The 14,650-nt window shown below is 31.9% G+C and overlaps 1 protein-coding gene across 1 annotated transcript in view; it reads left to right on the forward strand.

Moving 5' to 3' along the window:
- The window catches only part of LOC145291571 (E3 SUMO-protein ligase RanBP2-like), a 194,824-nt gene that overhangs the window by 133,484 nt on the left and 46,690 nt on the right, over positions 1–14,650 (forward strand). The window contains exons 25-28 of the mRNA XM_080137647.1: positions 427–1,025; positions 1,819–2,128; positions 5,567–5,743; positions 7,194–7,295. Coding sequence (XP_079993773.1) covers positions 427–1,025; positions 1,819–2,128; positions 5,567–5,743; positions 7,194–7,295 — 1,188 coding nt within the window. The remainder of the gene's footprint in view (positions 1–426; positions 1,026–1,818; positions 2,129–5,566; positions 5,744–7,193; positions 7,296–14,650) is intronic.

Below are 14,650 nucleotides of genomic sequence, written 5' to 3' on the forward strand. Positions count from 1 at the left end.
GGGTGTACTATTAATTTTTTTTTTTTTTTTTTTTTTTTTTATGCTGTAACTTTAGAAAAATTTATACACGAATAAATAGTATTAAAACTTTACCACTTTGGATCCTATTTAAAAACTATAAACAGTGCCTATATATGGCCATGAAAAAAATCCAGTTTAACATTAATAAAAAAAAAATGTTTGTTTTAAACTTAACTAAATTGTTCAGTTATTGGCGAGATATTTTAATGGTCCCTATGCATTGAATCAAAATTTTAAATGTTCAAATGATCTTTCTGATTACATATCACCACTGAAAAGAATTATTATAGTATCCTGTACAATTCTTATTTTTAATCATGAGCTTTTTTTTTTTTAATTCCATTTCTATTTCTAATATTTCTATATCTTTATATATATATATATATTTTTTTTTTTTTACTGCAGCAAACAAATCAACTTCTGATAAAGAAGCCGGACAGAAAAACATATTTGGCATCACTCCGTCCACTGGCAATGAGAACAAAGCTCCAAATACGTTTTCCTTTGCCCCAAACTCCTCCTCGACATCTTCCCTTACCTCAAAGATTCAGCCGGCCGCTTTAAGCTCACCTGCTAAATTTGAATTTACATTTAAATCATCTGCACAAACCCCAGGTAAAGGTCTTCTTGGTCCAGGTCCATCCAGTGCTGCTCTGAACCCAATGTCTGCTAATTCATCTACTGAATCAACTTTTCCTTTCTCTTTGGGCCAGACACGTAAAACTGATGAACCCAAATCTCCGGAAACTGGAGATGATGGTTATTATGTGAACAAGGATGGTGAAGATTCTCACATCTACTTTGAGCCTGTTGTCCCGCTGCCAGAGAAAGTGGATGTCAAAACAGGAGAGGAAGACGAAGAATGTCTGTTTGAACACAGGGCTAAACTTTACAGATTTTCTGGTTCTGAATGGAAAGAGCGTGGCATTGGTAATATTAAGATTCTGAAGAATATCCAGACGAAAAAGTTACGTATTGTCATGCGCAGAGAACAAGTTTTAAAGGTAAGAATCGTTGGACATCATCAGTGATAAGGGCTCAAATGTATGATTAGGTCTCATTAACTAAATTTCTTTTAAATAACTTTATTAGTTTGATCACAATTCATGTGATTATCTACTTATTCATTAAATTGTCTAGTTAAAAAAAATAATTTTGGATGGAATTTAAGCAATCATGCTCTCTAAGGTTTGTAATTTAGTTAGTGTTAAAAGCAACTATAATAATTATCACTGTACTGATATAATAGACATTATTTTCAGTGCAGTGATAAAGTAGATTTTTAGTGCAGCTGAAAGTAGTATTTGAAATAGCTTGATTTTAAACATAAAATCTGAGAATGAACTGATTTTAACCAAATTTTCTGTACCTATCTATTTTATTGAATTTTTTAATTGTTTCCATCAAATAGTTAACTTTTAAGCTCTTGGTAGTTTTTTTTGTATCTGACATTTGCAAAATCTGAACATGCTTTGGTACATGTCACAATGGCATAATATACTTTGCTGTTTTGTATTCGATTTAGATTTTGAATGTTTGCTTTGCAGAAAACTCGAATCCATTAAAATTTCCACTATTCAAAATATATTTTCTTTTATCTATAAGAAGTTGCTTCTGTTTTTCTCTTTGTGCTTTTATGTGTAATTTAACCCTTTCAAATGCTTCTATGTCCATGTACTTTGTGACCTATTTTAAAGCACAATATCATATATTCTAATTTTGTAATTGCACTAGTCTGACACAAAGGTATCAACTTTGAGCGCTCTCCTCTTTACCTAATTTCCTTTCTTTTTTTAGGTGTGTTGCAATCATTACATCACAACAGATCTTGATTTAAAGCCAATGCATCAGGGTAATGGCAAGGTCTGGCTCTGGTATGCAATGGACTCTTCTGATGGTGGCGAACCCACGCATCAACAGCTGTCGATTCGTTTTAAAAGTGCAGAAATTGCAAATCAATTTAAGCAAGCATTTGACAAAGCTAAAATGATGGCTGGTGACTATGCAGCAGAGCAATTTAAACCAATGGACAAATCTAAAGACTCCAAGGAAATTGTCAAATCCCCTTTATCACGACAATTGTTTAGTAATTCCTCTGAACAGGAGGGTAAGTGGTTTTCAACAATACTTGTTTTGATTATGTTAGTTTTATGGTTGTGATCCTGTTAAAGCATGATTTTTGCCCACAACCAAGACGATACTTGAACTTCCTCTATAAAGGATACAATTCCCTCTGAAACCAGTGAAACAATTTGAGGTTTTGTGTGAAAAGGATCTAATATGTATGTCACACACAGTTAATTACTTGGGCTGGCATCGGGTGTTTCTTGGTTGTACATTCTGATTTATAATCTTAAACGAAAGGAATATTTCTATGAATGACATGAAAGTAAAGGAATGTTGAATTGTGATTTTTTTTTTTTTTTTTTTGAAATGTTTACTAAAAGTATTTTCTTGATAATTAAAAGATGTCAACAAAAAGATAAGTTCCATACTCTGTACCAACTCTATCCTTGCTGCAAATAGACACAGGGATCGGAACTTCATTTTCAAAATAGTTTTAACTACTAGATTGCAGTTTAATGAAATAGCTTTAATTTTTGTTTTTGTTGACTCTGAATATTTTCATATTAAAAATTATTGAACTTTATTTGAAATTTGTTAGACACAGAATAAGCTATTTATGTAACTAGTATGGGCAACAAAAGTTAAAGTATGTAAAAACATTTTGCAAATATTTCCTCATCTTCCTCCTCAAAGTTAATGATTTTAAACAAATATGAATTTATATTTATTGAAATCTTTAAAACATGCTATGCATCATTTCAACAGTTTTCTAAATTCTTTCTTTCTTATATATATATAATGTTTATTATACAAACATTAGTTACACGTGTGTATAAAACTAAAATCAAGATTCATTCATTTTGTATATGAAAATATATCTGGGCGTGATTTCTTTTATATACAAAATGAAAACCTTGATTTTTGTTTCAATGTTTCTTTTCTAGGTCTGATGAGGTGGGTCTCTGAATTGAGAATTCACTGAAACATATATGCACATATGTAACCAATAATGTATGTATGATAAACATACTATATACTTGTTCTGTCTTCATTGAGCACTATTTAATAATCACACAAGTTTTAGTGCATTTACATCTAGAAAACCAAACTATGCAACCATTATATACATAAAGCATGGCCAAAACAGAAAGGGGAAGTAATATTTTTTTTTTTTTTTTTGACGGAGTCTCTCTTTAAAAATCAAGTAATTCTCCAAATACAAAATTTAAGTGAAGTATGAACTTAATAATGGTGTACTTTTTTTTCATAATCAATATTTATATATATTGAAAATAATTTATGGTTGATGTAAAACAAAAATATCAGAGAAAAAAAACAAAAACAAAGCAGTTTTAGTTTATTTTTGTTTACAAGTATTTAGTAGGAAAAATTTAAAGCTTGACAGACACTAGTGTGAAGGAAAAAAAATATAAAGCGAAAAAAAAAAGATAATATTGAAGGTATTTCACCATAAATGGCATTTGGAATTATAATTTAATTCAATTATTTGAAAAAGGGTATTTGCCTGTTTGGTTACGTTAAAAAAATATTTTAAGGATAGGAGTGACCACAAATGAAGAGAGAGTTATGTCATCCATCGTTGTCGATGAAGACCACAAGCATCACTGGTTTTGAGACTAAGATCAAAGCGTATTATTTGTTCTGATGCTACACTTAACCTAACCTTTCTTCGTTTAATGAAAGAGAAATCTTTCTAGACTGGGGCAATTTTTATGTTTATTTTTATCCGGGGAGCCTGATTTTCCCCACATTAAAAACTGATCTTGTGTCTAACTCTGCCCTCCTGAGGAGGCAAATAGGAACATCACTGGTTTGTCAACTATCTGATAATGCCGTGACTTGCTCTTGAGTTAAACATGTGGGGACTTGCATCTACCACACTATATCATCCAGAAACACTTGGTTCTGATTACAAGTTATGGTCAAGACGACCAAGTAAGATACTAGATGCAGGTGGTGTCTCAAACACATACACCACCTAGCATTTCCAAAATGGTCACCCATCTGGTACTGGCTAGCCTCATCGTTGCTTAATTTCAGGGGGTTATGTAGGCAACAAATTGGCACTTGTACAGTTTAATCAAGACATTAAAAAATGAAAATATTGAAAAAAGGTTATATTGTACGTATCCGTTTTGAACTGGAGATCTCTGAAAAAAATTTTTCATTTAATTTGATTATTTTATTTATTTTATTTTTTTTACAGCGGAAAAACATGTTTTTATGATATCACGTTGAAGGCAGACATCTTGGATATTTTCTTAATTTTTGTTTGGAGGTTAGAAACTTCACGGGAGATAACTTCAGTTAAAGTGCCGACACTCCCTCCCCATCTTTAATACTATCTTTTCTTCCTAAAAATCAAACCTTTTGCTCGGTATCGTAACAAACTGTTTTTTCGCTGTAAAAAAGACAAAAACTACTTGATGAAGTTAAGTGAAATTTTTTTTTTCAGAGAACTTCATTCCATAACGGATACGTACAATTTAAACTTTTTTTGATATTTTCATTTTTTTAATGTCTTGACTAAACTGTACAAGTACCAACAAATTATATGTATTTCTTGTTTATGAAAAAATTAAACTCTTATTCTTTGCTTAATCGTCAAAACAAATGTTAGGACTAAATGAATTTATTTTGTCTTGTAAAGGCTGCTGTAGTTTTTTTTTTTTTTTTTTATAAAGTAACGTTAAATTTTGGATTTTTTAATTTTGTCATGCGACATCTCTATATTGAAATAAAAGATGGGATTATTTGAAATTCAGATACTTATGTTATAATATTTTTACATATACTTATACCAAATCATCCTAATTCTTATTTAGACAAAAAAAAAAAAAATGATTATAAAATCCTTTTAAAAAAAATATTTAAATTTGTTACCCATTGAGACAAAAATCGTGAATGTTTTTTAATTTAAAGTTCTATTAAAAATAGAAGTTTTATATTATTCTGCTTTTCATATGATAAAACTCAGGCTTTTATCTTTCTGGAAGAAAAAAAAAGTTGCTCAAGAAGAATGTATTTTAATAGATTTTACTCGTTAAAAAAAATTTTTTACTATTTCTAATATCACATATTATTCCTAATATACATATGTCACATTTGTTTGTCCAATTGACACTATTTTCAATGTACAATTGGATGAAGAAACTTAATAAAAAAAAATACTGAACTAATTTTTGTGTATTGTCAAATAATTAGTAATTGATAAAAGTTCAGCTTGTCATTGTAAAAAATGAATTTACAAGAATATTTTTGAAAACTGAAATGTTGAACATCTTCCCATTATGTGTAGCTATACCCCCCCCCTTCCACTCACATTTTATTAACAGCTGAAAGATGACGATTGATGAAAATAAGCAATGTCTAATAGAAGGACGAACTGTTCCTGCATGTACGCAACCTCTGCCTTTCCAACACTTTTTTAATTCTAATCTTTGTCTTTTCCTTTCAGATGATGTGATCTTTGTCAGTACAACTGAGGCAACTCCTGAGCAAGTAACAAAAGCTCGTCAGTTTTTTTTACCTGATCACTTCTATTTATACGAAACAAAACCTTCTTGTTCTGGATGTCGGGGTTGTGACCCAGAAGATTTAAAAAATTTAAACAAGGAAAATAGTCCTCTTCCAGGTAAATTTTTTTATTCATCTCTATTCTTTCACAATCAAATATTGATATATATATTTTATAGACTTTTTGTTCCAATTTATAGTGCTTCTTTTTAATCGATGGATTTTCCCTACATTAAAATTTCTTTCCTTGTGATGTGACAAGTATATAAAGTTTTAAAATTTGATCTTGTCCATAAACGACACATGAATTCTACAAAGTTAAAACTTTTCTGAACACAACTCTGCTGTGTACTTGCTTTTCACTTTACACCATAGTAATTGCTTTGAGTCATTCACACACACACACACACACACACACTAAAGTGTTTTCGTATGACTGCATCCTAGGACAGAAGTTCCCAACTACTTTCATGTATTGAATGTTTTGGGTATCCCAAAATTAACTATTTTGTTGCTAATTTATATTTAAAAAATAGATGCTTCATTTTGGGACACACTGTATATTAAAGATATGAATTAATGTATTTTTATTAGACTATAATACATTTATAGACCATGTATAGCTTTTATCTATAATCAACTGCTGTAGATTAAGCCCTTTCTTTGAATTTTGTTGAAAATATAATCTTGATATTCTGTTTTTGTTTCCTAGTAAAACACTAGGAGGTAATATTTTTATAGGAAGAAACACTCTAATCGTTACTCTTTAAATATCAAGGAGAGTTTTCTTTCTCCAGAAAGTGTTATCAATTTTAAAATGATAAAAAAAAAATTTTTTTTTGTAAATAAATATTTTCTAATCAATAAAAAGTAAAACTTAAAATTTGAAGAATAATTGTGAACATTTACTGTTAAACATACTTGATGATAAAAATGTCTGAAAAAATAATCATGTATTTAGGAAAAAGATGTTTAAAAAAATCTGTGTATAAAATGATAAAATTTTTTTAAAAAATCACATATTATAGTGTGTATAAAATAAGATAATAAATGTTTAAAAAATCACATATAGTGTGTATAAAATAAAATAATTAGATGTTTTAAAAAAATCACAAATATTATAGTGTGTACAAAATAAAATAAATGTTTTAAAAAAAAAAAATCAGTGTGTATAAAATAATAAAATTTTTTTTTTTTTTTTAAATCACAAATATTATAGTGTGTACAAAATAAAATTTAAAAAAATGTTTTAAAAAAAATTGCATACTATAGTGTGTATAAAATAAAATTTTAAATGTTTTTAAAAAAATTGCATACTATAGTGTGTATAAAATAAAATTTTAAAAATGTTTTAAAAAAATTGCATACTATAGTGTGTATAAAATAAAATTTAAAAAAATGTTTTAAAAAAAATTGCATACTATAGTGTGTATAAAATAAAATTTAAAAAAATGTTTTAAAAAAAATTGCATACTATAGTGTGTATAAAGTGAAATGAAAGTAAAAAATACTTTCGGAGAGATACTACTGATAAAAATAATTTTGATTCATTTTTTTTTTCTCCTCAGCCAAATCTATTCTACCTAAAAAGAACGAAAGTCAACCAAAGGAAGAAATTAAGACTTTTGGAGAGTCGTCAGGTTCAAGTCTGTTTTCCTCATTTTCCAATCGTAAGTTTCTGCAATTGTTTCTTTTTCATCTACAAAGTAAACTTTTGTTATATAAAGTGCTTTCCTGAGACGAAATGCATCTACATTGATGTTTCTTTTTTGTTTTTCTATTCTCTTTTGTAAAACTTGATTGTGTTCTACAAAAATAAAAACAACAGCCTCCTTCCATCCCCGCTTTTTTTCTTCTTCCTCTACTTCCGAACTGGCCCTATCAGTGGGGCATTAGAATACATCGACTGCCCCCCCTGCAGGGAGTAAAAGTCTCTCAATGGGGTCACCTGTTGACCGTGGGTGGCAACCTGTAATGCCTAAGGACGGGATTCTGGTGGTTGAGCAGATCATGTTCAAGGTCCTAGTAGGACATAAGGTGCAACACGCCACTTTGACCCTTACTTGGGTTAAGACAGGTGGTTGGATAGGCCTGATCCAATCAACCGGTTAGTCATGGCTAGCACTAAATCAAGACAAACACAACAAGAAAATATGCTCACGCTCCCCACATTAGGCAAAAAACTGAGTAAGCGGTGGCTGGAGGGTCAATCAACTTGCTGAAGAATGGATAAAACATGGCTGGAAAACCAACATCTTTTCTAGAAATGATGCCATTAGAAAGGACGAAGGAAACATGGGTGCTTGAGTCCATCAGCAGGAAGAGGAGACTTTTCCTGTATCCTTGTTGTGTTGGGGGCGAATGCCCCCCCTCCCCAACACTTCCCAAATAGGGCTCCGAGGCGGGTGGGGAACAAGAGAAATGAAAAATTCAAAATATTTAAAGGGCAAATAAAAAGCCTTAAAAAACCATTGTGAAGTTTCAGACAAATCTAGTTCAGATTCAGAAACAGAATCACGACACCAAAATCTTGTTCAAAATCTACCTTTTTTTTATAATTATTGAAGCAATCGAAAGAGAACCGATAACAAAAGTGTCCCCCTTCAAAATAGAGAAAATTTTCTCAAGTATCAAACCAAAAATGGTCAAAAAACTAAATAACGGCACACTACTAGTGGAAGTAACCAAAAAGTAAAAATCTATCCCCACAAAACGTTGAATACTAGTAAAGGAGTAATCAGGAGTTCAGAACTATCACTGTGCTCCTTGGAAGAAATTAAAATTGACCTAAAAAATCAAAACGTTACCGATGTAAAAAGGATCCAAATTAAAAAATATGGTGAAACCTTCGATACAAACTCCTATATTCTAACCTTTAATACCCATCAAATTCCAAGTAACATTAAAATAGGATATGAAAAAATAATTATAGAACCGTACATACCAAACCCTCTCAGATGCTACAATTGTCAAAGGTACGGACACCATCGAGACCAGTGCGCACGCTCTCCAGTATGCATGAGGTGTGGAGAAAACGAGACCCACATAGATTGCGAAAAAGAGCCAAAATGTATTAACTGCCAAAAAGGCCATAGTGCAAATTCAAAAGAATGCGACAAATGCAAGAAAGAAAAAGAAATTATTAAAATAAAATATACAAAAAATATAACCTTCCCAGAAGCTCGTAACCTAGCCAGAAATATAAAATGCTCAGAAATAGCAAAAAAAACATACAGCATACCACCGGACCAAATAACCAAACAACAAAAGCAGACCCATTAAATATCAAACCAGAAGACATTATGAAATTACTCAATAATGGAAGAATTCAAAAAAAGCTATAAAACAAATAAACAATGAAAATAAAGATTACAAAACTGAACAAAACTCCCAAACCAAAATTCAACCCAAAAGACCCACAAAACCCCAAAGTGCTACAACACGCACAGAAACAACCCCTCTCACCGAGAAGAAAAAAAAAAAAAAAAAAAAAAAGACACCAAAAAGTGCCCATGAAGGAAAAGGAAACAAACCACCAACCAACAAAGAAGCTAAAACCAAAATAAACAGACCACATTCATCTTCCAGACCAAGAAACTCGATCCAAAACAGATTTGAGGAAATGGACACGGAAGATCGAAAATCAGACACCAACGACTAACAAAAGTTAAAAACAAATACATAAAATCTAATCATAACCCAAAAAATCATCCACTGGAACTGCTGGGGCCTAAAACCAAACATAAATGACTTATTACTTCTTATAACAAACCATCAACCAGCCATCATGTCTCCAAGAAACCTTTTTAAAAGCTGAAGATAAAATAAATATAAAAAACTACAAACAATACAACCACATCCACAATACCCAACAGAGAGCCTCTGGAGGAGTATCTATACTTATTAGAAATAATATCCCACAAAGCAAAAATCTCCCCGACGTAACTACCCCCGACAAACCCGACAAGCTACTAAGTCTCATCCCTTTACAGTGGAGATCCCTAGGTGCAAGAAAGCCTTTTACTCCAATAGTTTCTTCCCCAGAACTGCGGGTCTTTGGAACTCCCTTCCGGGATTCTGCTTTCTCAACTGCAATGATATGCAGAAGTTCAAGTGTAATGTTAACAAACATCTTTCTACTCTTCTCCCTTCATAATGACCCCGCTAATTAATTCCCTAATAGTAGCCCCCTGCTTCAAAGTGGCACTGTGCCTTGTTTGGGGTGAAAATTGAATAAAAAAAAAAAAAAAAAAAAAAAGATCTAAACACTAATTGAAGCCATTGCTGCAGCAGCCACACTACACAGAACTATGAATATCTGCACTATCTACATCCCACCCCAGGATCCAATAAACGAAGCAGAGCTGAACAAAATAATAAATCATTTTTTTTTTTTTTTTTTTTTTTTTACAGTGATCACCACTTATCAAGGCCCGGAAGCCACTCAGGGATAAGGGTTATTGCAAGTACATTACGTTAGTGTGGAGATTTGATGAAGTGTTTACTTAAGGGGGCGGTTCATTAGGAATTTGTTAACGTTGGACTTGAAGACATCCAAGTTGTAGTCCGGTGGGAAGCAAACAGACGGAACAGAGTTCCACAGGCGTGCAGTTCTAAGAAAGAAGCTTTGTTCATGGAATCCGCGTTTTGATTTAGACACAGATATAGAGTGGGGGAAATTTTTCACAGTGGATTCAGCTAGACGGGTGTTTTTCGTGAAAGATTGGCATGGGGGACCAGAGATTGGAGTTCAGACGAGCACCTGCCATGGAAATAACGATAAAACAAGGATAGGCTCGCAACGTCTCTTCTGTGGGAGAGAGGTTGCAGGGTAGAGAAAAGGGCATCCCCCACTAAGCCACGAAGTCTATTTTGTACTCTGTCAAGGCAGGATAGGCTGTTTTTAGCAGCTCCTCCCCAGATATGGCAACAGATTACTCAAACCCTTTTTACTGTTAGGTGATTTCAGTAGTCACAACGATATATGGGGATCTGCATACTTGGATAAGAAAGGGAAGAATCTTGAAAAAATTATTAACGACAATGACTTGTGTATATTAAACAATAAATCCAACACATACCTTCATCCCGCTTCAGGCACCTACTCAGCATTAGATTTATCTTTGTGTGACCCTACTATCCTCATGGACTATAACTGGAAGGTTCTAGAAGATTCATGGGGTAGCGACCATTTTCCAGTGATTTTAACAAATCTAAAAGAAACAAAAACCCATCTCTCCCAATGGAAAATAAAAAAAAAGCAGATTGGGAGGAATATAAAAAAAAATGCTAACAAAAACTCTCAGAGGAAGAAAACCCAAATAAATCCATAGAATACTTCTCTAAAACTTTACTAGCCATTGCACATGAATGTATACCTAAAAGTAGCAGAACTAACAAACAACAAAGACCCTGGTTTAACAACGAATGCCGAAAAGCAATTCGCCAACGTAAAGCTGCCTTACGAAAATCCAACTCCCAACCAACAAAATACAATTTCAACCTTTTTAAGCAAAAAAGAGCAGTGGCTCGTAAAGTTATTAGAGAAGCAAAAAGAACATCATGGAAAGACTATATAAATAAAATAAACTCGAATACAAACCCCAAACGAGTGTGGAACATGGTAAGGAAAATTTCAGGTAAATTACTCACCCTCCCCTTTAAATCATCTCCTACAAAACAACATCAAAATAACGGAGACAAAAAATATTGCAAATCTTCTTGCTGAAACCTTTCAAAACAATTCCTCCAGCAAAAATTACAGTCAATCCTTCCAAAAGACAAAACAAGATACAGAAAAAAAGATAAATAAATTAAATTTCAACTCAAACAACAAAGAAGAATACAACTATCCTTTTACTAAAAATGAACTCTTAAAAGCCATAAACGAAGCACATAATAAGCTACTGGGGCGGATGAGATACATTATGAGTTTCTGAAACAACTTCCTTCCAAATCTATAACACATCTTTTAAACACGCTCAACAAAATATGGTTCAAGGGAAAACTACCCAATAGCTGGAAACATGCTATCGTGATCCCCATCCCTAAACCATACTGATAAAAGATTTTCTATCTGATAGAAATTTTAAAGTAAGAATCGGACCCACCCTATCAGACACAAAAAATACACGAAGAAGGAGTCCCACAAGCATGCAGTTTATCAGTTACGCTATTTAATATAAAAATTAATATTGTGAATTGTCTGAACAATGAGATAAATGGCTCCTTATATGTGGATGACCTTGTAATCTGCCATAGATCCAAAAATATCCATACTTCAGAATGCCAACTACAAATGTGCATAAACAAACTAACACAATGGACGACAGAAAATGGCTTTAAATTTTCAACAACCAAAACTAAATGTGTCCATTTCTGTAATCATAGAAAAATGCACAATGACCCTAATTTTCAATCTAAAAGGAACAAAAATCGAAATAGCTGATCAGCATAAATTTTTGGGACTTATTTTTAATAAAAAACTCTCCTTCATCCCTCACTTTAAATATTTAAAACAAAAATGTTTCAAGACTCTACAACTATTAAGGGTTATAGCAAATACTGAGTGGGGATCAGACTGCTCATCGCTCTTAAAATTATAAAGAACTCTAAGAACCAAGCTAGATTATGTAAGCTTTATATATGGTTTAACCAGAAAAAGTTACCTTAAAACTCCAGATTCTATCCATCACACAGGATTAAGACTTGCCCTAGGCGCATTCAAAACCACTCTGATAGAAAGCTTATATGCTGAAGCCTATGAACCTCCACTAAAATTGAGGTATGGAAAATTAGGCTTACAATATTATCTAAAACTAAAATCAAACCCCAAAAATTCTGCCTATCAATGCACCTTCAATCCCTACTACACACATCTATTCAAACAAAAAGAAAATGCAATTAAACCTTTTGGTCTCTACATGGAAGAAACAATAAAACCACTTACAGACAACTCAGTAGATCAAACCAGCATCCACGGGGAAAATCTCCCAGAACTCCCACCCTGGCTGTTAAATCAACCTAAAGTCATACTAGACCTGACAATATATCCTAAATCCAATACTCACCCTGCAGACTATAGAGAAAAACTAAACAACATTCTGGATACTTAACCCAAATTGGACACATATTTATACGGATGGTTCCAAAGATCAAAACAAAGTGGGATGTGCTGCTATTTCAGAAAACACTATTCAGCAGAAAAGGTTACCAAATAACTCCTCTATCTATAGTGCAGAAATTACAGCCATAAACCTGGCTGTAGATATTATCATCAACCAAAACTCCAAAAAATTTATAATATTTGTAGACTCATTATCAGTATTAGAAGCAATAAAAAAATTAAACAATCCCCTACTCATCAAACTGTTACGAAAGATCCATTCTATCCTGCAACACAAAACTTTCTTCTTCTTTTGGATTCTCAGTTACTACGGTTTCTGTGGAAATGATAAAGCTGACATGGTGGCCAAAAATTCCTTAAAACTACAAATAAACGACATAAAGGTCCCATATACGGATTACAAACCTTCAATAAACATTTTTATCACAAAGAAATGACAAGAAAATTGGAACAATTGCCAAAATAACAAACTCTTCCAAATTACCCCTATACTTAAAAAAAAAAAAAATACCTCTAGATACCAGAAAATCATTTAAAGAAGTAGTCTTATCACGTATCCAGATAGGAGACACATACATAACTCACTCCCACCTACTAAAAAGTGAAGAAACTCCCAAGTGTATACCATGTCACAAACCTTACACAGTGAAACACTTTACTTGACTGTCATGATCTCACATGAATTCGTCAACACTACTACAAGGCTACAAGTTTAAAAGAACTCTTTGATAAATAAAATCCTAAAACCATTTTAAATTTCTTAAAACAAGCAAATCTTTACCATAAAATATAAAAACCATCAAATAACAAACTATACCAAAACATTGGCCGAATATACCCAGCGAAAATCGATTCTGAAAGTATCAAAAATTTAAATCTTGTATACAGCATTAAATGACCCAAAGAAGGTTGATATGCTGGTTAAACAAACAAACATATAAAGTGCTGTCAGTACTAACTACTAGGTTGCCAACATTGGAAGTGGAGAGAAACATTCTGTACTTTGAGAAATAATCACAAATTTATGTATAAGTAAAATATGTAAATATTTCTGATAATTATTTTGTACATTTACAGTTAAACGTGCATTATAGTAAAAATGTTTGTTTGGATTCCTCTTAAAATAGACTTGAAACTGACTTTTACATTTTTAATCTATACTTATATAAATTTGAGGTTTTTGTGGATTGATGTTCATATTAAAAAATCTTTTTTCTATTTATTTAAAACTTTATTTTAACTTTAAAGATTGTCTCTAATTAGACGCACTGGAAAAAAAAATCGTTTTATAAGACAATTTTCTATAAACTTACCTAAAAGTTTACAATCTCAGTCCAGACAAATTTCTTGGATTAATCATTTTAGTAAAAAGGAAAGATATATTAAAATTCCCCCCCCCCCCATACTCTTCATTTGATAACATTGAATAATGCAAGTAATAAAAAGTAATTCTAGATCAGAATCTCAGAATCTATTCCATCTTACACTTATTATTGGGAAGATTTTGACCTTGAAGTATTATTCTTTTTAGATCCTTACATTAAGTGGCGTCCTGCCTTGTCTGGAGCGATTTCAATAAAAAAAAATAAAATAAAAAAAAACAGATAAAAATGTCAAAGGTCATAAACACAACTGATTATGAATGAAGGAATAGCCATTAAGAACGAAATCTGCTTGGAATATATAAGGGAATCAATTTTAAACTACAATTATTAATTGAAACTGCTCTAAAACCTTGATTCATCATAGGTAATGTTAGTTCCAGATGTATACACAAATTTTAAGAGATTTATAAAGAAAACATGTCAAACCACACGCAAATATTACCAATGATTATTGTTTCATCATTTCATAGTGTTCCACATAAGAACCTTTTGAATCAAGAAGAGGCCTCATTTC

The sequence above is a fragment of the Euprymna scolopes genome, chromosome 12 (genome assembly GCF_053919585.1).
Source record: "Euprymna scolopes isolate OS-2025 chromosome 12, ASM5391958v1, whole genome shotgun sequence".
In the NCBI taxonomy this organism is placed as follows: domain Eukaryota; kingdom Metazoa; phylum Mollusca; class Cephalopoda; order Sepiida; family Sepiolidae; genus Euprymna; species Euprymna scolopes.